The 25,245-nt window shown below is 40.2% G+C and overlaps 1 protein-coding gene across 1 annotated transcript in view; it reads left to right on the top strand.

The window, feature by feature from the left end:
- zswim5 (zinc finger, SWIM-type containing 5) overlaps positions 1–23,486 on the top strand; it is an 81,957-nt gene extending 58,471 nt beyond the window's left edge. Inside the window, exons 3-16 of the mRNA XM_084732551.1 lie at positions 1,039–1,207; positions 3,713–3,861; positions 5,717–5,867; positions 7,450–7,626; positions 7,746–7,922; positions 9,376–9,522; positions 9,984–10,121; positions 14,848–14,999; positions 15,936–16,038; positions 16,222–16,357; positions 17,526–17,683; positions 17,796–17,959; positions 19,366–19,447; positions 21,516–23,486. Coding sequence (XP_084588677.1) covers positions 1,039–1,207; positions 3,713–3,861; positions 5,717–5,867; positions 7,450–7,626; positions 7,746–7,922; positions 9,376–9,522; positions 9,984–10,121; positions 14,848–14,999; positions 15,936–16,038; positions 16,222–16,357; positions 17,526–17,683; positions 17,796–17,959; positions 19,366–19,447; positions 21,516–22,378 — 2,766 coding nt within the window. The 3' untranslated portion in view covers positions 22,379–23,486. The remainder of the gene's footprint in view (positions 1–1,038; positions 1,208–3,712; positions 3,862–5,716; positions 5,868–7,449; positions 7,627–7,745; positions 7,923–9,375; positions 9,523–9,983; positions 10,122–14,847; positions 15,000–15,935; positions 16,039–16,221; positions 16,358–17,525; positions 17,684–17,795; positions 17,960–19,365; positions 19,448–21,515) is intronic.
- The last annotated feature ends 1,759 nt before the right edge of the window (positions 23,487–25,245 follow it).

The raw sequence follows: 25,245 nt of genomic DNA, 5'->3' as shown, positions 1-25,245 counted from the left end.
ACTAACTAGCAGTAAAATGGTGTCAGTGTTTTACTATTATATATGATGTTTTTAGATTAATATTACTGCTGCGCAAGTGCATGTGTTGCATTTTACAGTAACACTTAATTTGAAGGGTTGTGCATCAAACCGTCATAACACCTGTCATGAACGTGAAGTATTAATGTTTTTGATTATGTCGCTTATGTAATTTGTAATGGAGAGTTGACATGGTTTGAGATGTCTTTGTTATGACAACTTCACTTTAACCAAGACAAAACTTTCTTTATGACAACTTGACATTAACCAATGAAGCGCAACCTGTCAGTGTCTATGTTATGACAGCTTGACATAATCAGACCTAAAGAAACTCTTTGGCTTTGAACATTACATTAAACTGTCATATGTGATTGGTTTTTAAAAGCATGTCATTAATATTTTCCTTGACCCCAAGTAAGCTAATACATCTTGCACTCATCAGTAAGATGTCATTAGGTTTTATTTCACGATCACATGCTTTTATAACAGGGTTATGAACAATTTCCTGGACTTCATCTAAAGTGGTACCATTTGGACTTGTCATAAAGATGGCATTTAATGTTATAAGGCCAGTTTGATGACTAAGTACAGTACAAATGGTGATTTAATTTACACACCGTTAGCCGATGGACGGACAGCGGATTTCCATGTTCATGACAGGTGTCATGACACAGTTATGGCACTGTAATAAAAGTGTTATGTACACTCCTTCAAATAAAGTGTTACCCATTTTTCCACTGCAGATGTTTGAGACTGAGCTCATCTAAACTACTTTATATACTGTTGGATACTTTAATCTACAGCAGTGCATCATATTCTGTCTTATCATCATATGTTCATAGTGTTCCTGTCCTGTGGGAACAATGTATCTCTAAAAAGTTGACTTGGAGAGCTTTCTAAACCCATAAAGGAATGATTAATCCCTCAGTTTATCACAAACCTTCAAAATACAAAGTACTGGAGTAAATGTACTTAGTTACATTCCACCACTGAACATTTCTGTTTGTGTGTGTGATCCAGGTGAAGCTGCGGTTGCCCATCTCAGAGACGTTGTTCCAGATGAACAGAGATCAGCTGCAGAAGCTGGTGCAGTATCTGATCACAGCCCACCACACCGAGGTGCTGCCCACCGCTCAGAAACTGGCCGACGAGATCCTGTCCTCCAACTCTGAGATCAACCAGGTTCACGGTGAGAGGACAACATTTACTTCTGAGAAAATGCACATGATTGTGTGATTTTCACCAACTTTCATCCACCAAATCCATCTAGAAACCATTTCTGATGTCATAAATGCTAAAAAAGCAGTCAATAGGAAAGCTATTGTTAAAAGAGTGAGCTTGGTTTAGGTGCTGTCCGTCCCTCTGCAGTGATATCTTCACAGCAACAGGCCGGACTTAAAAGCTTCCAGACTTAAAACATGCTGCATGCTAGCCCAGAGGCTGTCATACGTCAGAGCCCTGATTACTCCGCCGAAGCTTCAAATGGTTCGTTTGATTTCTTAGTTCCCTCTCTCCTGCGACTGCCTCCTTCCAGTGGCAGGAGCATGTTGAAGAAAGCAGAAAAAAAGCGAGATGAATGGTGAAATGGACACAGGAGAAGGTGTGTGGAAAGGAAAGGGACACTGAGAGGAAGAGACGGGAGAAATGGCACTTGGGGGAAAAGTGAGAGAGGAGACGGGAAGAAGAGGAGAGATGAAAGGACCGGAGAAAAAGCACCACAACAGACCTGCGTCGGAGAGAACGACAAACTAGACACATCCTCTCACCAAAGAAAAACTCTTTATCTGTTTTTCTCTATTTCATCCTCCTCGCCAAATGTTGACATTCTCCGGCTCTCCCGTCCAGGAAGCCCCGCGCTGCGTTTCCTGTCTGTGTTTGACAAGGGGGATCATGGGGGTTGAAGTTCAGTCGATCCAGGAGCGAGGGCTTTCTTTGATGGAGGAATGTTGCTGTTTGCCGTTGCGTCCTCCCAGCCAGTTGGAAACACATCTCTGGGCTTTCCTCAGCTTGCTTCCTGCTAGATCAAAGAAGCTTCCCCCTTCTGAGCATATCTACATTTCCCCGTAGTATTACTCCAACACACACACACACACACACACACACACACACACACACACACACACACACACACACGCCCAGCGCTGGAGAGAAGAAAAATAAAGTTGGTCTTACATTCCCTCAGTGCATGATTAGCCTAAATCGAGCAGCTTTTTCTTAAGTGTCATGGAGGTACGCTATAAGTTAAATGTAAAACAAATAGGTAGGAGAGCAGTGACTATCAGTGCAACAATTCTGCAGAGATTTAGATGAATTCAGATTTTTTTAGTTTAGGTTTTAGGACTGGATTACGACCTCTCTTTAAGGTCTGAGGAAATCTGGAATGAGATGTGAGGTTTAAGCAAAGGAAACAGTGTTCAGAGTCCATACTGGTACTAGAAATCCTTGAAAACACTTCATTTTTTTTTTTTTTTTTTACATAGGTTGAAATCTATTTAAATATGATTTACTGTATGGTTGAAGGGAGTTGCTTCCCCTCACCTGCTCCTACCCAGACTCACAGCTCAGACAAACCGCACGCCGCTGCAGTGTGTTGCAGCAGCGCAAAACAAACGCAACATCTAAATTGTCTAAAAATGTCTGAGAGGCGAATATTTCAACTACAGGCCAGTAGCATGTTTCCTTGATATCTGAAGACATAACATGGTAATTTTATGATCTCTTATAGTAAATATGTCACAGATTTCTCCATTAATGTGGTATTTCCAAGGTTAAAACAGTGCTTGGATTTTGGATCAAGTTTTTGAAACTGCTGGAAATTGTAACAGCATTACTTTGATAATAAATCACTGTCTGACTGTGTGCAGCAGTGTTTGTGGCTAAGCTTAGAGTGATCTGTCAGGGTTTTTTTTTAGAGCTGCAACACTTAATCAATAGTAAATCAATTATTCCATTAACTATATTACTATTATTTTTATCAGTTAATCAATTTGAGTCATTTTTTACGAAAAGTCCAAATTCTAACTTCTTAAAAATGTGAATATTTTCTGGTTTATTTGCCGGTTTATAACCGTGAAGTGAATATCTTTGGGTTGTGGGTAGAACAGAACATTTGAGGATGTCATCTTGGGCTTTGGGAAACATTTTCACTGCTTTCTGACATTCCTCCAGTCCTACTTTTTTGATGTGTGCCCTCTGATGGAATAGTGAGCAACAAAAGACAACAATTATAGCCAGCAGAATTTATAATATTTTTTAGATGTAGATTACTAGATTTCTTCTGTGTTTCAGGTCGGTCTATCACCAATGAAATGAGCTTGAAAATGCTTGAAAAGTGCTTGAATTTGACCAGAAGACGCAGGATACCGAGTGCTTTCGAGAGTGAAGCTGTCTAAAAGTAAACTATCTAAAAGTAAACTCCGTTTCCCATGCTCACTGTCTGTTTATTTATTTTTTTTGTTCGAGCATGAATCAGGAACAGGAAGGAGCGGAGTGACTGAATGAATACACAGACTTGACTCTGTTTGTATCAGCTTTGATGTGGTGCAAGTGATGTTAATGTCAGGGTGAAATTGTGCTTCTAGGTTCCATTGTGGTCAGTTTGTCTTTTCTGTCCATTTCTACAGTATCATTGCAGCCTTGTGTGTGTGTGTGTGTGGCTGTCATTTAATCTGTACTTGTGTGTGTGTATTCCCAGGTGCACCGGACCCGACTGCAGGCGCCAGCATTGACGATGACAACTGCTGGCATCTGGACGAGGATCAAGTCAGGGAGCAGGTCAAACAGTTTCTGTCGCAGGGGGGATACTACGGCTCTGGGAAACAACTCAACTCCATGTTCGCTAAGGTATCCATCACTATTACCTGTTTCTACTTCATTATATGGGTGCAATTTATTTATTGATGGATATTATCACTATCATCATCAAGACAAGGATAAGTAATATAAATGTTATATTTGTCATCTCTAGATCTAAATGTTTTGCTCAGCAGCAGTCTATGCAAACACACTAGTGACCATCTATAACCCTGAAACTCTACTAGTGAAAACAAAGTCATTAGGATGTTGTTTTGAGGAGATTCTTTATTAAATTTCTTGTTGCAAACTTAAGTTGTAAATGTGTCCCGCTCTACTCCAGTGCAAATTAAAGCTACCAGATTTGAACAGACATATTTTAAAGGGAGACTCCAAGGATTTATCACACTTCTATAAAGAGACACTGGGGTCACAGACGAAGTATCGAGTTTTAACCGCTAGTATGAGTTAAAATCACAAAATCTGCATTTCACATTACGCATTACACCCTTGGTACGCTGATAAATTATAGTATTGGATCTGTATCCTCCAGTGCGAGTCATTTGAGGTGGCAGCAAATCAGCCACAGACTTCCTTTAAAAATCACAAAGTTTTTAGAGTTGTTGAGTTTGTGGAAACTTTACACGCTTTCTGAAAAAATGTCTATGATGTATACTTAATTATTTGGCCCGTCTTGTAAATTCAGCAAATGTTATACATGAAGTTACATTGTTCTTTGTAAAAAAAAAAAATGTCATTTTGTCCTGTTGTGTTGCAGTACCAGCATGTAGGTGACTGTGACTAGATTCATTATCTTCCCTGTTAGCAGCAGATTAGTTGCACATTTTTCACGCAGCTTTTGTTGCTTTCATGGCGTAGAATATACATTCGTTAGAGGTGTGTCTTGTTTGTCTTGTCCACAGCCCAGTTCAGACAGAGATTACATTTTAATACCAGGTGTTAGTAAACTCATTTTCATGTGTAAAATGGGTAAAATGCCCCTTTGCGATAATGAAAAAGCCTGATTTGTAACCATTTTGTTCTTTCCTACTTCATCCTGAACCCACCAGTTATTCTATACTATCAAAGAATAAGAAGATTCACAGAAATGGAAACACTCAGTCATTTTTCTCTCCTGGGGTGGTTTCCCACTGGGAGAATGGCACAAAGAACCAGGGCGCCTGCAGGTCCTGAGACCTCTTAAGATTTATTTAACTGTATTATTCAAAGTCGAGGCATTAACAGGTCTTGAATATGGTTAGATATAGCTTTGCAAATCCTCAGAGTCAGAGCAGAGGCTTTATAAATGCGTTTCTACTTGTGCTCTTTATCTGAGTGAAACAACCCCACTTAAAACAGACCTGATAAAAGTCTGAGCTCTCGATTTCAGTGCCATTTTAATTTCAGTTTCAATCTTATGCATGCTAGATTACATATGTGTCATAAAACTACGATTTCATGTCATGTGGATTTTAGACATGTCTACTGTCCAGAAGTATTAAAGGAACAGTTTGACATGTGTTCATATAATAATATTCATAAACTAATAGTTAATTAACAGTTTACTAATGTGTCTAATCATTTGCTAATGTTGTTCATGTTAACTAATGTTAATAGCATCTTTATTAACTATTAGTTAACATGAATACTTTAGTGAGTGATTTACTGGACACATTACTTACTTTCAGCTGATGGTTATTACTGCATTACCTAATTAATGTACTGTTATTGTAAAGTGTTACCACTACAGTGTGTTTATGTTAAACCTCTTGACTTTAACAGCCATTTAAAGTGTTTCTTCTCTCCTGAAATACATTCTGAAGAGCATCAATACCAGATGGAAGTGTGTTATGTGTGTTATGGATCACATACAGTGACTAAGCCTGGGCTCTCTGGGTCTTTCCAGGTGAGGGAGATGCTACGAATGCGAGACTCCAACGGCGCCCGAATGCTGACGCTCATAACGGAACAGTTCATGGCGGACCCCAGGCTGTCGCTATGGAGACAGCAGGGCACGGGCATGACGGACAAGTGTCGGCAGCTCTGGGACGAGCTAGGTAAGAAATGTCTGACGAAAAAAACAGAAACACACCATCAAAACGATGCATGTGTTTAGGTGTTTTTCAAATTGGCCGATCAGCTTGTTGGTTAGTCCATCAGTCACTGCAGGCCAAACAGAAGTGTCGAACCTGCCAGTGACTCAGACAAATCGGTGCTCACCTTGTCGGGTAAACGTTCATCCAGTCAGTAAGCTATTAGGTCATCCAGTCAGGAGCTGCTCCTCCTGCTCTCGCCTCCTCTCTCTCCCCATGCAGAGTGAATGATAAAGGCTGCCGATCAATACGGCTGCTCAGCTTCTCTGCAATCAATCTCGGCATTTAGGAGGTCAATGAGAACACTTCCTGGGTGAGCGAGGGAGATCATGACACAGACACGGACAGAAATAACAGCCAGACAGGCAGGGTTTGCTGCCGGATCATTTTTCTCAGAGATGCAGACACCTGACAGTCGACCTGGATCGACGTCTGTGTCTGTCTGTGCGTGTAGAACAGGTGAAGTGCTAGTGCCTGTTGTTATTACCAGTATTATTTTGATTCACACAGCAGAACAACTCTGGCTTTTGGAAGTTTGCGAAAGCTGATACACAATATTTAATTCATGACATTTAGTCTCTGTGGAGGCAGTGTTGCAGTTAAAAAAGATGTTTTACATTCATGACTGTGGAAGCATTATTGTGTGAAACATCAGGTATTGCTTAAATATAATGGCACAGTTGCAGTTTTAGAACCAGAAAGCAGCACATTCTTCAAATTTTCAGGCATAAAAAGGAGACTAAATGAACATCTTTAAGAGATTTTTATGGAATGCCATTTATGTCTATATCAAATAAATAAATAAACACATAAATGAATAAATATTGTCTATGATGATGCATCTTGAATTAGCTTGTTTTAGTTTGATAAAATCAAAAAATATTAAATTTACCGTCATATATAACAGAGAAAAATATCAAGTCCTCGCTTTTGAGAGGCAGGAACGAGAGAGTTCATTTTCATTGATAAGTGCCTGAACCATTAATCTATCATTAAAATTGTTGTCTATAGATTTTTTTTAAATTAAACTTCAATTACTCCACTAATCACTTCAGCTCTAACTTGTTTTTTTTTCCTTCTCTCTGATTGTTATAAAGCTGCCACTTGTTTTGGGGCAAGAAGTGTACTGTATGGATTACACAATTTTCTACATGATATAAAGTTTGAACATTTTTATCTACAAACTTTATATGCTTTCGCTTGTAGTTTTTATTAATTGTACATGTAGGGATTCAGTCTAGTACTGTTGTTCCCTGCAGAAATGTTTTTAAAGCAGATAATGAAGAGATGTTACCAAGAATAAATTCTTATTTTAAATGTTATGTAGTGAGGTTTCCTGTGTCGTTCCTTTTATAGAGGATGATCCATAAAGGTGCTGAGTTTCTGAGGAAAACGAAAGAAAGCACTGAAGAGTCTTTTTTTCTAGCATTTAGTTCAGGCAGCTGTCCTGATGGCTGACTCTGTCCAGGTCAAATCCTCTTAAACAGCACCACACAACCTCTGCTTCCTTTGCGTCCCGATCTCTGACTGCACGTCCTTCCCCCAGGTGCATTGTGGGTGTGCGTGGTGCTGAACCCCCACTGTAAGAGCGAGGAGAAGAGCAGCTGGCTGAAGCAGCTGAAGAAATGGGGCGACATGGACGTCTGCCCGCTGGAGGACGGCAACTATGGCAGTGAGCTCCCGAACATCACCAACGCTCTGCCGCAGAGCAACCTGGCACAGGGTTAGCACCGACACACACACGCACACAAATCTACATACTGCGTGATCAAAACGTGAACACACACCGGATTTGCATGACTCTATCACTGAGCCTGTGTGTGTGTGTGTTGTTTTTGTCAGACTCTCTGTCCAGGCCGAGGAGGACGGTGTTCAGCCGGGCGGTGGAGGCCTGCGACCTCCACTGGCAGGACAGCCACCTGCAGAGGATCATCAGCAGCGACCACTACATGTCTCCATCCTACCAGAGAGAGGGGGAGAGCCTTCTGTTCAACCCACAGGGCCTGCCGCTCTGGCTAGGTGAACACACACTCACACATGCACACACACTCTTCCACACAGTGTAGCTCTGTGAAGTCACAGTAGGATTATTTTACTCCTCAGGAAGTCAGCTGTCTTATTTCCACTAGTAATGTGTGAGAACACCTCAGTGTTATAGGAGCAATTCCTTAATTTCCAGGAAAAGTCATTGCTCACATCTCTTATGACTTATTTTCTCAAATTACTTGTTTATTTAAAGGGTTATTCCTCTGTTTTTTTAATGTGGAACCTATTTTTAAATGACTAATATGTAGAGTTGTACCAGAATTTAACACTTCGATGCAATGCTAGAAAAAAATTATACTCTGTACCCGTGGCCAAACAAAAAAAGTCCTGGGCACATAAATATAATTTTTCTTTTTTAATTAACAATCTGCACACAGTGCTGGTACAGAAAAAAATCACTGAACACTGTCTGTTTTTGCTGCAGGCCAAATTTCAGGCAGGATAATAAAGACTAAACTGAAATGAGGTATTAAATTAGCACTTAGATCATTTCTTCATAGCTTCGGAAGTGTTGATTCTGTACGTAATGGATATTGTATGATATTCAACACCTGATATTGAAAAAGTGTTGATACTTTTGACAACCTCTTAGAAATAGGTGCAAAAAGTTTTGGATTTGGTCTGGTAGATCACCAGGGTGGGCTGCAATGTGTTTACTGAGGGCAGATGCAACCATCAGACTACATCCACACACAGCAGAAAAGTCCGTCTCTGTAGGAATCTTTACCGTCATGTTGTCAGACATAACAGAGTAACAATCTGAGCCTGTCATGAGCAAATTTTTTTTGTGGCTGCAACTGCTGTCCACTGAGCAAATTCCAAAATTTTTTGTACTTTCTAGTCATTTAGACGCCAAAAATATGTAAATATATGGCCCAGTCTTAGAAATACTGGAATACTGGATTTTGCCCTTTATTTAAGACACAAATGTGCACTGAACAACACACAAACAATTTTCTGCATTACAGCATTATAAAAAAAAAAACATCATTTCCTGGAGGAACGACAGTGTTTCTGTGGCACCTCCATACACACACAATCTCTAATTCCACTGAAAGCCAGCCCAACACACACACACACACACACACACACACACACACACACACACACACACACACACACACACACACACACACAGTAATTCTGCTGATATTGAGGCCAGTATCTGCAGTAAGCAGCTTCCAGCTAAGATCTGTCAGATTCTGCAACTTAAGCCAGCTATCAGACACACTCTGGCGTTCTGCTGAGACTGCACTGTGTGTGTGCGTCTGTGTGAGTGTGTGCGTACGACATTATTCGCTACATCCTATGTCCCACAGTTTGGAGGAAAAATGCACGTCTATGACTATGTATAGGGAAGCGTTTCTATGGCTGCGTGTGTGTGAAGCTGTCCTGACTCGACCTCCTCTCTCTGTCGACCACACAGACCACGTCCCGACGGCATGCGCTCGCGTCGACGCCCTGCGTTCCCACGGTTACTCCAGGGAAGCCCTGCGATTGGCTGTCGCCATCATCAACACGCTCCGTCTCCAACAGCAGAGACAGATGGACATCTACAAACACCAAAAGAAAGGTAAAACACACACACATCAGGGTTCCTACACATTTTCCATCTCGAAAGTCCATATTTTTCCAGACTCAGATCTCCAGAATTCACTGTTGATTATTCAGACCAGACCAAAGATTTCATTAGTATTATTTTTGTTATTTTATTATTATTCCTCACATATTTTTTAGTCCCTTTTATAAATGATAACCAAAAATTTGTTGAAAAAAAGTTAAATATTTTAATTTTCACAGCATCTGTGTAGCCAATTCTAATATTCTAATATATTCAATTCGAATATGGGAAATAATCTGGATATTTTTCCATACTATTGTTTGTTTTTTCCATACTCATCCAGACCTGGAAATTACTGAAATCAAATTCCATACTTTTCCGTACTGGGTAGGAATCCTGTATACCGCTGTTTGCTCGCTCTGGACCAATCATGTTAACATTTTTCTTTCTTTACTGCTCTCTTCCTCTCTCAGAGCTTCTCCAGAGGGGCGTCACTTCCACCACCAACCTGGAAGGCTGGGTGGGCCACCCCTTAGACCCGATCGGCTGTCTGTTCACCACCCTCACTGAAACCTGCCGCGTGGACGACGACAACACCATGGACACCGGAGGTATGATGACGAAGTCACGGCTCGGTTTCTCTTTTTGAAATGATCTCTGTGGAGATTATAATGAGAAATCATCACAAATCTGGCAGAAACAGTACGGCTTGATTTGAGGCTCTTGAAGTTGTTATAAAACTGTTATAAATATTCACTTTAATAGCAGCCAAAAGGGCCGACATACTTGATTACTGGTCCTTAAAACTTCAGCACAGCTCCCCCGACTACTCCTGTTTTGCTGCATCATTTATCACTTTAGTGTCTTTTGCTTGCAGACTTTCTGCAGAGTGAATCTTGTAAAATCATTTTTTGGTAAACCAACAAACTGGTCTAATAGAGGATTATGAGACAGCTGGTTACGAGTTGAGGCTCTGACATGGAGAAAGAAGCCAGTGTCTTGAATCGCCTGCAGGTTCACTTTGTTCTGCGCGAGCTCAAGAAGTGAGTCACTCAAATGTACAGTGTGGCTTTCATTTATTATTTATTATTTTTACATTTAAGTGACAGGCATTTTGACACTGCTCTTTACCATGGAGACACGGTGAGGAGAGCCGAGGATAAGCCTCACTGCACACTACACTTACATTATGAGCAGCCATTAGTAAAGAGTGCTGGTCTGAGCTGCAGCCACCAAACAGTATTCATTTATTGTAGAGCATTTTAGCATTTTATTGTCATGTTAAAAGCACTGGTAAACTAATACATAGTGCTGAAGTCATTTGTCATGTAATATAACCAATGGCAAATAATTATGCTAATCAATTATTAGTCACTTAACAGGAATAAGAGCCTTTTGTCATGCTAGCAGGCACACCAAGGCACTGCAGTGCTTTGAGCTAAATGCTAATGTTGTGCTAACATGCTCATAGCAACAGTGCTAACATTCTTACATTCAGCAGGTGTGTTTACCATGTTTACCATCTTAGTAAAGCGTGTTTGCATGCTAACCTTTACTCATTTACAGAGGTGTGGAATCCTCCTTCATCCCGTAAACTAAAGTTCCAAATAATTGTGCTCTCTGGTTTCTCAAATGTGAGGATTTGCTGCTTTTCTCTAGTTTATATTTTTTGAGTTTTGGACTGTAGGTCAGACAAAACGAGCCATTTGAATACATCATCTTGGACAACCGGAGACAATTTCTATCACAGAAGGAGTCAATAATGCATATATGAAGATCAAAATAATTCCCCCTCTGTATGTCCACTCTTTTGTCGATGTTTTACGCTTAAGGTTTTAGGCTTTTTTATCCACTGAACCTACAAATCAATCTAAAGCATGTACTTCTTCATCAAAATACACACTCGTTTATGAACCTCCTCCCAGTCTTCATTAGTCAAAGAGCCTATTTGCCAAATACAGGATCTAATTCCTGGCACACTCCACCAGCTGATGCAGTGTAATCCTGAGCGGAGGTGATCGGCCACACCAGCAGTGACTCATCATCACACAACACACTTCATGTTCCTCCATCAGGACCGGTCGCTATTGTGCTGCACACAGACAGCCATAAACTAGAAGTGCATGAATGGATCGGGCTGGAACACCCTGCTCATTTAGACCACTCTCCTTTGTGTGTGTGTGTGTGTGTGTGTGTGTGTGTGTGTGGTATGTATAGAATCCATCACCATTTGCATTTCTCACCCTGCCCAGGGCCTTTTTTTTCACCAGTGGCCATTGCAGCAGAGCAGAATAGGGGTTGGGTTTTCCCATTGTCACAAGGCTACAGGGAACTATTGTCAATTCAAACAATGCTGACCACTGGCACACTCACTGGTGTGTGTGTGTGTGTGTGTGTGTGTGTGTGTGTGTGTGTGTGTGTGTGTGTGTGTGTGTGTGTGTGTGTGTGTGTGTTTGTGTGTGTGTGTGTGCTGGCAATAGAGTGAATGATTGTCTTATGTTGTTTTGGGAATTTCATTAGAGTGGTATGACTATTTTGCAAGTGTGTGTGTGTGTGTGTGTGCCTGGTCACCATGCTTTATTTCCCTGTAGAAGACAGCTGGGAACATCTGTTACAAGGGGGGCGGACCCAGACTATGTGTTGACCAATCAAAATGCCGTTTTCTCTCTGAACTTTTCAAATAAACCAATCGGTCACCAACCCCTGGATAGAAAAACAAAACTGAGTTAGCACTAGGGTTAAGTCTGTAAAATCAGTTTCCACTTTTCCCTAGATTTACACACACAAACACGCACACAGACACACACGCGTACACACACACACACTTACGCACACATATCCGTGGAATAAACAGGATTGAGGGGATCTATTGCTCAGAGGGGATTTAAGCAGAATGATGGGGTGGGGGAGCAGGAGAGAACAAATGGGCACCAATCAACAGCTGAGACTCTCATGGCATCTGTTCTCAATTATAGCTGTCGAGCATTTGGTGCAGGGCTAGCGGCCATCTTAGATTAGTGATCACAACCTGCCATCACTGCCATATTTATGTAACGTTAAACAGATTTATTGCTATACATATGCAGGTCATACCAAGGTTGATTTTCTCAGAAATTTTTTCTAACCATTTCTCTCTGAAGCCATGTCTCTCTAACTTAACTACACTGTAAGAAACAGAGGGGAAGAAACACAGTTCCTGCCAAAATGCAAAGAGGCTAATGTGAGGCTTCAGCCAAATCAAAGTTCTCTTATACTGCTGAGTCTTTTTATTGCAAAATACTTTCTTAACGCTTCTGTGAACAGTGTTATCTTGGATGAATCCTGGTAGTTGTACGACTACCAGGACAAAAGTACCAACCAGCGATGGGTACAAATTTATCAAGAAGTATTCTGTTAAAAAATTACAAAGACTTTCTCATCAAATGTAGCAAAACAAAATACAAAAACGGCTATAGAAAATGTATTTAATTAAAATAGAAGTAATCTGTAATTTGATAATGCAAAAATACATTCTATACAAAATGATATGATCATATTTTAGGCATTTATTCATCTTTCAGCAAGCTTGTCTTGGCATGCAATGTCTTATATTTTTATTTCATGCCATTATCATGGGGAATTTTGGAAACACCAAATCAGCCTATTTCACAAATGAAATGTTATTTGTCATGTCATGTTATTCACTTACATTTAGAAAGAAGACTATGATTAATGATTGTTGTAGTGTTTTTTTTCTCTACAGTTTAAACCTGGGGATAAAAATAAGTTTCATTTGAGAGTAAAGTGACATGTTCAAGAATGTATTTTAAGTATTTCAAATATGACAATACAAGCTCTTATTTATTTACATCTCTTTTTTTCAGCCCAGATAAGAACAAATTCTAAAATACTCAAAAGTAATTTAATATGTATTTTAAATACATCTAAATGCTGTCTAAGTCTGATATCTGTTTGACTTAAGCCTCATATTAGCTTCAGATTGAGCGGGTTGAAATTGTTTTGTTAAGGTTGTGACTATTTGGGTGACTTTTTTGTACCATTTTAGGTGTTTTCCTACAACAAAGAGAAGTGAGACTGAGATTGACAGGGTGCTGAGTTCAGCTCAACACACAACGACTGATAACTGATAGACCCAGAAAAAAACTATGTCATCTCTGGTCATTAAAATTAAATAAAACTTTTTTGCTATTAACATTATTCAGTCATAATCAGAAGACTTGTACCTGCTCATATAAATGAAAATGTTTCTAATAACAAGGAACAGCTGGCTTATGGTCCTGCTATTGTGCATACTTGCTTACTGTCGTGGCTTACTTGGACACTTAATGGAACTGAGCCGTCATAAAGCCGTGCTTTTCCTGCTAAAAAAAAGGCCTATAGAAACTATAATATAATCTGATATGATGAAGTATAATAATACAGCAAATTGTTATTATACAGGAGAGGCTAATCTGTTTGTTAAAAGGGATAGTTCACCCAAAAATGAAAATTCAGTCATTATCTATTCACCCTCATGCTGAGTGAAGTTCAGGTTTAGTTTTGTTAGTGCACAAAACACTGCTGGAGACTCACAGGAAAACAGAGTTGCAGAATCTCTCAAACAATGGAAGTGAATGGCGACCAGTTTTCAAACATAAAAAACATACTGCTCGTCTCCTAAAGCCCTGACTTGCCGCTTGCACACTGTCACACCACACACACCCAGTTCAGACAGTGTAGATGTGCACGGGAATGTGGCTCCAAGCTAAGGATCTGCAGTAAAGATTAAGGCTAAAAACATGGTGTAAATAACATTTTTTTGGTCAAGTCAACATGTTGGGGTTTAAATTTACTTGGATTACACCAGAAGAGCAGCATGGAGGCATTTTATGTTTTTATTCTGTTGTTTTTTTTTCCCCGTTTGAAAACTGGTCACCATTTACTTCTATTGTATGGGACATTCTTCAACATTGTTTCCTTGAAACTCAAACGAACATGTTGACTTTTTAATGATTTAGCGTTAAAGGCTTTCCTTCCTTTTTGTTGCTATTTTTCTTATATTTTGGAGTGCCTTGATTGTCGTCCTATTTATCCAATAATTTTTCTTTACAATTAAAGTGATCAAAATGTCTCTTAATGCTCATATGGCCATGTGAGTATTGCATTAAGATAAACGTCTTCTGTTAATGCGGCCAGTAAAACACATCCTAATTCTTTGTTTTACAGTCTCCTTGTTTCTGCCTTACGTTATATAAAACCAGTGGAAATGACATTAATACATTGAGTGATTGACGCTAAATTAACCTGCCACACAGAGCACAAAACACTAGATGATTTTCTTTCTTCCTTTATTTTCAGAAGGTGACCCCAGGCCGCCGGTTTACCACCATGTACCAGTGTGGGGCAGTTCTGACGGAGGGGAGTCCTACCTGACGTTGGCCTTAGAGGTGGCTCTGATGGGTATGGGCCAGCAGAGGATAATGCCCGAGGGCCTGTACGCTCAGGATAAGGTACGCATGATGAACTGATTTTACCCCCTCATGCACAATACATAAATTCTAGGCTGCCACTAACTAAACGGCATTTCTGGCTTGTTGCATATTAAAACAGGCGGTGTGAATTTGCCGGGTGTAGACAATGTCGCCATGATAGAAAATCACTATAATTAAACGTCTGTGTGAAGTAATTGCCGTGCAAAAAGAGAGAAAAGGTCACAGCATTTTGTCTCCTGAAAAACAAGCAGAAAGTCACCATGCTTAGGTTCACTTTGAATTAAAATAAATCCAAGGAACATTTCTTCGTGTGAATGATAATCTGCTTTGGTGCTTAACGTGGCGGCCATAGACCTCTTTTAATGTCAGGGGAATCATCAGAAATATTCATGTTTTAAGCAAGGCAAGTTTATTTGTGTAGTGCAACAGGGCAATTCAGAGTGTTTTACATAAGAAAATAAGACATTAAGAAAAAGATATAATAGATACACAGGGCAATATAAAGACGCACATGGGTAGGATTTACAAATAATTGAAGTTTTAATCAAGAATTACATTTAAAACTAATCAAATTTCTAAAAAGACTTATTAATGGTGAAATAAAACCAGTCTCTATGCTGTGTACTGTAACTGTAGATACACACAGATGCAGGAGTGTGAGGTATTAAAGCACCCTGCTGGTCCTTTAATACCTCAAGCTCCAAATCCCTTCTTAAAAAGGTATTTAAACTTCAAAGTGCTGAGTTATTTTCTCTTATTAAACAGTTTTAAATCATGGATCTCAACTTATTGCATCTACACTCTTGAGCTAATTCTAATATGATCTGATATAAAATACATTTATGTGTATGGAAATACAAATTTTAGCACATTTTCCTCTCTTCTTCTCCTACATTAAACGAAACATGTTTTGTATGATCACAGTGAATAAAATGTGTTATGAATATGTTCTAGGTGTGTCGTAACGAGGAGCAGATTGTTGCAAAACTTCAAGAACTGGAGCTGGATGATCTCCTGGTTCAGACTCTTCGGAAACAGGCCATACAGCTACTAGAAGGTACGACAATATCTTTTCAGGTCACTTTTTGGCTTCCAGGAGACATCCCAGTTTGTCCTGTAGCATCCAGGCTGTGGAAATAAGACCAGGCCTCGTACATTACGGTCCTTCTGGCTTTCTTACTTTCACGTTGTTGAGATAAAAAATAAATGTTAACATTACTCTGTCCTTCTCTTTCTCCAGCTGGTCCGTTCAGCGGTCTCGGTGAGGTCATCCACAGGGAGAGCGTTCCCATGCACACCTTTGCCAAGTACCTCTTCTCTGCCCTGCTGCCACACGACGCAGACCTGGCATATAAGGTGGCTCTGCGTGCCATGAGGTCAGTTTCCCAATTTAGTGCAGAACTAAACAACTACAGAGTAAAAGTGCAATGTGTTGCATATTTAAACATTAAAGCACATTGGGTGGCCTTTCTAAATTATTTGTGATCCCCTCGCTGTAAAGTGGAAGCATGTGAGACTAAGATTAAGTCTTAGTAGTTTTATCAAACAGTGTAAACAAAAACTGAACATTATATCCTCCAAGAATGTGGGATTTTTTGTAGCATTGTAGTATTAGATTACACAAGCTTTAGCTTAGTTTACTTAATACACTGGTTGTGTGTTCAGGTCGTAGAAGCTGTGGTGATGGTCTCATTTGTTTTAGGTTTATACACTAAAATTAATCAATCAATCAAACTTTATTTGTATGACACTGTTTTTGCAGGTTAGTGCACTTCACAATGCTTAGCAGATGGCTGAAAAACCAATAAGACAACACGTATAGCCCACAATAGAGAGAAATAGAAAGTATAGATAAAATAGAAGTAAAATGTCAAAGAATACAAATTATTATTATTATATAGAGTTAGATAAAAGCTAGACTGAGCTAGCTAGCTAAAAATATCAGATGAAATTGAGTAAAAAGACAAAACAAATAAAATTGATAAAAAGGATAAAAATAAAAGACTGCTGTAACAGATAAAGTTAAATGAAATTAAGTAAAATAAAATTACACAACATAAGAGAATCGAGTAAAATGAATAATGACCATAAACTATTCTTTATTAAAAGCCAGGCTGATTCCAATACTTTAAGCCACCCTCAGTTACTCAGGGAAACTGTTCCAGAAGCTCAGAGCATAAAAGCTGTGTAGAAGGTTTTAGTCCTGCTCTTTGGAACGGCTAACAGACTCATGTCAGAGGACCTGAGGGACCGTGCTGGTTCATATACAGTAAGCATGTGAGACATACATACTAGTGCAAGACCATGAAGTGCTTTAAAAAACAAGTAAAAGAATTTTAAAATCAGTACAGATGTCTTAATTTGCAGTAAAAGTAGTGCGGTCTGTTAGGATATGTTAAAATGCCACACACACTACCTTTGCGTAAGAATTAATAAATCAGATGACTTTTAGAGAATATGTTAACTGGTCTTAATCTTTAATACAAACTAAAGACATGGTAAAAAAAAAAGTATGTAGCCAAACTAATGTTTTGCTTGTGTCAGGCTGCCGGTGCTGGAGTCCTCAGCAGGCTCCGGGGACGTGGGCCACCCTCATCACGGCATCTCCATCGTTCCAAGTCGATACCCCCGCTGGTTCACACTGGGACACCTGGAGTCACAGCAGTGTGAGCTGGCCTCCACCATGCTCACTGCTGCTAAAGGTACCGCTAACACGTCCACATGTACATATAACTGGACTCACAGCAGAGAGACGTCCCTTCAGATGTTTCTCCTCACAGTGTTTCTTGTTAATAAAGTATTTTTGCCCCGCAGGTGATATGTTGAGGTTGCGGACGGTGCTGGAGGCAATCCAGAAAAACATCCACTCCTCCTCCTTAATCTTCAAACTGGCCCAGGACGCCTTCAAGATCGCCACACCCGCAGACAGCCCGCCCGATATAACCCTGCTCAACGTGGCACTAGAGCTAGGACTGCAGGTACTCAGAGTGTGTGTGTGTATGTGTGTGTGTGTGTGTGTGTGTGCAGGCGAAGTATGAGGGCGAGTCAGTCATTTCACCACAAAAAAATCAGAGCACTGGTCACCAGTCAAAACATGCAACAGTTTTTCTTGAACTTGTAATTTCTGCAGCCTCACTACAAATTAACAGAGAAAACATCACACAGTGTCTTACCGTTGTTGATGAGAAGAAACCACATAATTTAGGGTTCCACAGTAAACACAGAAAAACTCCTCAGATGATCCAGGCTGCAGTGTCGCTGTGGCTTCACCCGCCTCTTTCCTGCTGGTATTTAGAGTTTCGGCTGAATTCCTGTCAGCAAAACTGCCAAATAAGTGCTCAAAATGGAACGGTCTCAATTAGTCATCCATGTAATTATGAAGACATTTTGGATAAAACTGTCATCACTGGAGACGTGGTGTTTAACTGCTAAATGAAAAGCACACATTTCATGTTTATGCATGTTATTTATATGTCAATGTTCTATTAAAAAACTGACTTAGACTGTGCTGCACTAATGAAGCTTAATTTAATCTAAGATTAATTCAGATCACAGCTAAGCAAAACTAGGTTTATAATGAGTAAATCCAGATTTAAAACTAAGCAGAGCTCTGTTTCCCAATTAAACACTAATCTCTGCTTTATAAATCCAAGTTTAAGTTTAATCAGTATATTGATGCTTATTTACCCAATTTAAAATAAATATAAGCAAAATAAATTTGAGTGCTGTCAGAACCTAGTAAGTATAAAAGATAGGGGGAACCATCAACTTTCTGCTGCTCTTTATTTGTTACATTGTTTGTTAGCTAGCTAAAACGGCGACACGTTACACTGTCTTCTAGCTAGATAAAAATGTTATATTGTGTGCTATCTAGCTAAAAAGTAAACAAACCCTGACATTGTTTGCTATCAAGCTAAAAGGTTAAATGTCACATTGTTGCTATCTAGCTAAAACTTAAATAAATGTTACATTGTTTGCTAATGAGCTAAAAAGTTAAGGAAACCTGACATTGGTTGCTAGCTAGTTATAAAGTAAAAAAAAAAACATTGTTTCTTGTTAACTAAAAATTTTTTTTAAAAAAAAGTTACATTGTTGCTGTCTAGCTAAAAAAAAATGTTACACTTTTTGCTATCTAGCTAAATAGTTAGTTAGTCTACTCATGATGGTTCAGAAGAGAAGCTTCCATTTCTGATCCTTTGAGAAAAACTTGTTGGCAGAGTTAATGGAGTACTATGGCCAATTAGTGGAATATTTTAAAATTGACAACGGCACCATCAGAATAAAAGCGACTGCCTGGCAGCAACTTGCAGATTGTTATGTGTAACGTGTACAAAGTGTCAGGACCAGAAAACTTCATGTTGTGTTCATGTGTGTGTGTTCGCAGGTGATGAGGATGACTCTGTCCACATTGAACTGGAGGAGGAGAGAGATGGTCCGCTGGCTGGTAACCTGTGCCACTGAAGTTGGTATGTGATGCCTTTTCTCACACACACACACACACACACACACACACACACACACACAGCGGTAATAAAGCAGGATTCATGGTGTAATTATGCCCTCTGTAGTGTCTTAAGATCTTCTCTTTGGTCTACCGTGATGCATTTTAATTCTGCTTGAAGGCTGACTTTGACTTTGAGATACAGAGGGGTGGCAAATGAAAAACCAAAAAGCGTCACCACAAGCCCTCCAGAGCGGCTTCAGCACTCCTTGTCAGAGATTCTTCAAGGCCCTGAACTCTGCTGGAGGGATAAACACCATTTTCCCACAAGATATAACCTCATTTGATGTTTTGATGACGGTGGAGGAGAGCCTGCGTCTAATATGTTGCTCCAAAATCATCCTCCCATTCAATGACCCCGTCTATGGAAGCATTCATTATCTTTGTCCAATTGTTCACTCACATTTTTCCTCTAATTTAAATAATTTGCTGTCTGTAATTAGTGGTTGCACTGGCACCAATAGGCAGTACTTAAAGCATACTTGTCACATCACTAAATAGTTGACATCTGGTTGCATAGTTTAGATTAATTACAGTCCAAATCAAAAGCTTCAAGTAAGAGGAAAAATTTGTTTGTGTTGAACAGTATTCATTTTGACAGTTTTACTGAAGTAAATATCATAAGGTTTTTAAGGACTAAATCTACAGATATCTACAGGTAAAGTTAAAGTGTAATGCATCATTTATTTCTAAACTCATTATATACTACTGGAGGAAACGTTCAACGTGCATTTTCCTTTTGTTATGCATTTGTTTTAATTTGAGGACAGCATGTCACGATCAGCAACATTATTGCCTCGTTTTTATTCCTTGTTAAATTAGTTAAAGGAATTGAGTTGAGGCTTTCAACAACAGAGCCTAAAAACTGCCTCATATGTAATGAAAAGAAACGAAAAACCAAAATTATTCAGCACATCTGGTGGTGGACCAGGTAAAAAAAGCAACCTAGCAGCAGCATTCTGAACAAGCTGTGGACGGTACAGAGAGGACTTGATTTAAGGGTTAGAGCAATGCAAACCTGATTAAGTACATGGATAAGCTTAAGACACACATAGAGGCTCAGTGTCTGTTTGTTTCTTCTACATGAAACAGGAACAAGACAATAATTCTCACCATCTGATCAAGAATGACATTTTGGGAAAGGAACAGATAATATGAAATAGTGATAATAACAGAGAACTTGAGTTTTGTCTGCATGTAGGTGCATTTTGGATGCAGTTTGATTTTTCATTTTTTTCTCTCCTCGCCTCCTCCTCTCCTCCTTATTTTAAAGGAGAAATCTGTAATATATTTACTGTATTAAATCATAAAATCCCCATGATATGATGTCACCAGAAATGAAGGAAACATGCTAAGTTGAAATACTCACCACAGCCGCGGTGAAATTTCCATTTTGGGCCGGAATACCTGTTATTGTTTTTCTGTTTCCTGTTATTTAGAGTTAAAATTAATGCTGAATGTTCGCCAAATGAGTAAGTGTCTGCTTATGAGTTGTAAGAAATCATTAATAATCTTTTGGAATGATTAGATGTTTATGACAGTTAAACTGAGCAATATATTAACAGAGTCTGGCAGGCAGTCACTGAACTCAAACTCCAGAGTTTATTTTTGGATCAGTGTGCTTTTGTTTTCGGGATAACGACCTTAACTTTACGTTGATGAACATTGATTGTTATAAACAGCTGATCACCTTACAGTGTGGGACTCATCCTCGCTTCTTATTGCCAAAGAACAATCTTGTGCTTGTCTTGTGCTCCTGCAGCGTCCTGCAACCTGCCTGAGCTTCCTCTAACCTATTTAATATTAACCATCTGTGGCTCCAACCCACAGTTTGGACTCGCACTCATTCTTGAACGCACAATTGTTACACATTGCTCCTTTAACCAGGAAACAAGCTTTAACAATCAACAAAGAGCTCTCAAAGATGTAGAGTCATATTATCAATCATCATCAATCCAGTGTCATATGAATTATATTCTGACCATAATAAATTTAAATAAATGTTAAATCCTGTCTTCCTCTCTCCTTGTCAGGTTTGCGGGCGCTGGTGAGCATCCTACAGAGCTGGTACACTCTTTTCACGCCGACAGAGGCCACCAGCATCGTGGCGGCCACCGTCATGTCCCACAACACCATCCTCCGCCTCAGCCTGGACTACCCGCAGCGTGAGGAGCTGGCCAGCTGTGCCAGGACGCTGGCGCTGCAGTGCGCCATGAAGGACCCCCAGAACTGCGCTCTGTCCGCTCTGACGCTCTGCGAGAAGGACCACATCGCCTTCGAGACTGCTTACCAGATCGTGATAGACGCGGCGTCCACGGGTATGACTTACTCGCAACTGTTCACCATCGCGAGGTACATGGAGCACAGAGGATACCCGCTGCGCTCCTTCAAGCTGGCCTCCCTCGCCATGACCCACCTTAACCTGGCGTACAACCAGGACACACACCCGGCCATTAATGACGTGCTGTGGGCCTGCGCGCTCAGCCACTCCCTGGGTAAAAATGAGCTCGCAGCCATCATCCCCCTGGTGGTGAAGAGCGTGCACTGCGCCACGGTGCTGTCCGACATCCTGCGGCGGTGCACCATGACTGCACCGGGTCTCGCCGGCATTCCCGGGAGAAGGAACTCTGGGAAGCTGATGTCGACGGACAAGGCGCCGCTGAGGCAGCTCCTGGACGCAACGATCTCAGCGTACATCAACACCACGCACTCTCGACTGACGCACATCAGTCCGCGGCACTACGGCGAGTTCATAGAGTTCCTGAGCAAAGCGCGGGAGACTTTCCTGCTGGCACAGGACGGCCACATTCAGTTTGCCCAGTTCATAGACAACCTGAAACAGATTTACAAGGGCAAGAAGAAACTGATGATGTTGGTCAGGGAGCGCTTCGGCTGACCTCAACCCGCCCTCACAGGGACCCTCTTCTTGGGAAGTAGTTCAACTTATTTGTTTCTATTTAAGATTTTTTGAATTCCTTGTATTTTTACTTTTTATGTTGAGCCATTTGTTGACTAAGTCTTAAGTTTTTTGTCCTGTTTTGTTGTTTTGTTTCTTGAATGTGAACCAGGAAGTGTTCGCAGTGCATTGCTCTACTTTGTTGAGACTGCAAAAAGGGGGAAACGGCTTGAAATGTCAAAGAAACAACAGCAGAAACAAAGCATTTTTCTCCTCCAACTAATGTTAAATCTAGTGTGGAAAAAGTCTAAAGATTGTGACGGGAAAAAAAAACAAAAACAAAAATGAACTTTTGTTTGTCGGTGGCACATGACGATTTATGAACCAAAAGCTTTTGTTGGATGGGGTACTTTGAGCCAGAAGACACTTTCAGCTGGGGTTAATGAGAAGAAGAGGAAGTGGTTTTCAAAGTGGAAGGAACATGTCATTCCAAAAGGAGGGAAAAACCCACTGAGGTCGAAAAACACACGTAGTGTTACTGTCATACCTCGACTGTATTATTTGTCAGCTTTAACTTCTCTATCAGAAATGGCCTCTTGTTTCATTCAGGGCATCTTAGAGTAGAGAGGGCAGAATACAGAACTACACATGTGTGGTCTCTCTGTAGGAGAAGTCAGCACCAACGGGTTTATAAACTTGACTAAAGCCACTGTAGACAAGCTCTGACCCTCCACTCCTGCTGGTCAGTGCTTCAGAACCATGTCGCTTCACAGAGTGCATGTTTTCAAACTCCACAAGCCTGACAGTGACATTATTCAGGCTGTTCTAGCTAAGGTAGAGTAGTTGAGGCTCCACGTGCACATATATATACAGTATATCTCGTATGTCCTCCTATAAGCTTATTAACAGTGACAATACACGACTGTGATGAACGGAGTGCTCCCATCTCCAGACATACCACTGCACTGCTGTACAGCTACTTGTGGCCAAAACCATTTAAATCTCTAAGAACTCCAGTGGTCACCTTTCACTCGCTAGATCAAGATTTAGTCAATAAGCAATAGAAGACGAGTCTGCGCTTCATTTCTGTCACCTAGCGGCATTAATTTCACCTTCTTGCATTCTGTTGGGAAGCTTTGGAACATTCGGGACCTTGCTGATTTCAGTGACTGTGAGTTGTTAACTCTGCCGGTAGCTAAACACCCTTTTCCATCGCAAGAACTTTGCCAGAACTCAGGAAGTTTTTGCTTCTTTGTTTGCCAGAACTTTTTCATGAACTGGGAGCATTTTAAAAGAAATGTGGTTCCAATTCTGATCATAGTTCCTTCCTGTAAAGTCCTGGCAGACAAGATAATACGTTTTACCAGTTGCTCTGAGTTTTTAGGTTAAGTAGTGCAGAACTTGCCATTGCTGATTCATCAAACAAGCATTATTTAATGTAACAGCCAAAGCTTTCTAAAATGACAATAGCAACAAGAGGCAATTGGTGCTTCACAATTCAAACCTCTTGAGTGGATAACAAGGTAAAAGCTCTGCTTTATATGTTTTATCAGGTTAAAAGATTTAGCAACATTTAGCTTGGAAATGCACAACAACAGATCCACCCATCTATGGAAGATGTTTTTATTAATTTAAGGTCAAACTAGGCTCATATACCTAGAAATTTCCTGTAGCAGGTAGCTGCGGTTAGTAAAAGCCTAGTGCCAGACAATGTTAGCAGCTAGCTGGTGAACATGGGAGATATTTTGTCAGCTAAAGAATAAGTGGAAACAAAGCTCCTCAATCTGATGTGTAAATGAGAAACTCTTTGCTAAGACGTTAGCCATAGCAACTTGCTGCTTCCAAATAAAACTCAAAAGCTTGTGGTTACAACACTGACAGTTGTGTACATGACATGCCTGGCATTCAGTTTGTTTAGTTGTGAAAACACTACAGCTAGGCAATGGCAATCTGGACAGTTAAACTATTAGGGGATACAAGAGATTGAGGCTAACAATTTAGCAAGCTAGTGCGCAGTTAACGTAATGCAGGAAACGCAAAAGAGATGAGGCTTCTGCCATTTCTGAAAATGTCACCAAACATGTCAAAAGTTGTGAACTTCTCAGAATATTTCCTCAAAAAGGCTAAAACATGAAGGACAAAAATCAGTAACCGCACTAGTCCCCATCATAGTTAAAGCGAAAATGAACACATTTAACAGACCATAGTTGTTCCCGGTTGTTTGAATTCCTCCAGCCTCCTGATCTTGTGATGGAAAAGGGTTTATAGTTACTAAAGCGACTTACCTGTGAATGCTACTGTTCGTGATCATTGTGGACTGTGAAGACGAGTGGCCTTGTCTTTGTCACAGTGCAAACAAACAAAAGATACAGTATGTTTTATGACTTGATAACTTCATCTTACATATTTGAGACCACATGCCTTGGCACAGAAGGTATTTTTTCTTTATGAGGGACGCTCGTCCTCCCTTGTCTTTACCCAGTGGCAAAGTGTTGTTGTTAACGGCAGTAATACAGTACAGCAAGAGCTTGAATCTTTACTGGTCGTACTAAACGTCATTGTACAAGCACTTCACACAAATACCTCTTCAGTACGTTCCTGCCTGCTTCAGCATTTATTTATTGATTGTTTGGTAACTTTGTATGACTGAGTAGGAATCGCAGACACACACAAACAGAACACGGCGAGTGAGTCAGCCTGTCGATGGCAGGACAATAAGAGAAAAAAAAAAAGGGTTTTTTCTTTTTGGAACAGGGGAACATTTTCTTGTCTGCTTTTACATTCCATGAGAGCTACCTTCACCCACTACCCGGGTAGTCAGTCACAACTCTGGGCCTTTTTTTTTTTTTTTTTTGATCCGAAGAAAC

Source organism: Lutjanus erythropterus, chromosome 12 (assembly GCF_056507025.1).
Source record: "Lutjanus erythropterus isolate fLutEry1 chromosome 12, fLutEry1.hap2, whole genome shotgun sequence".
NCBI classification, from domain to species: domain Eukaryota; kingdom Metazoa; phylum Chordata; class Actinopteri; order Lutjaniformes; family Lutjanidae; genus Lutjanus; species Lutjanus erythropterus.
Note: the sequence above shows the minus strand (reverse complement) of the source record. Positions and strands in the feature narration are given on the sequence as shown.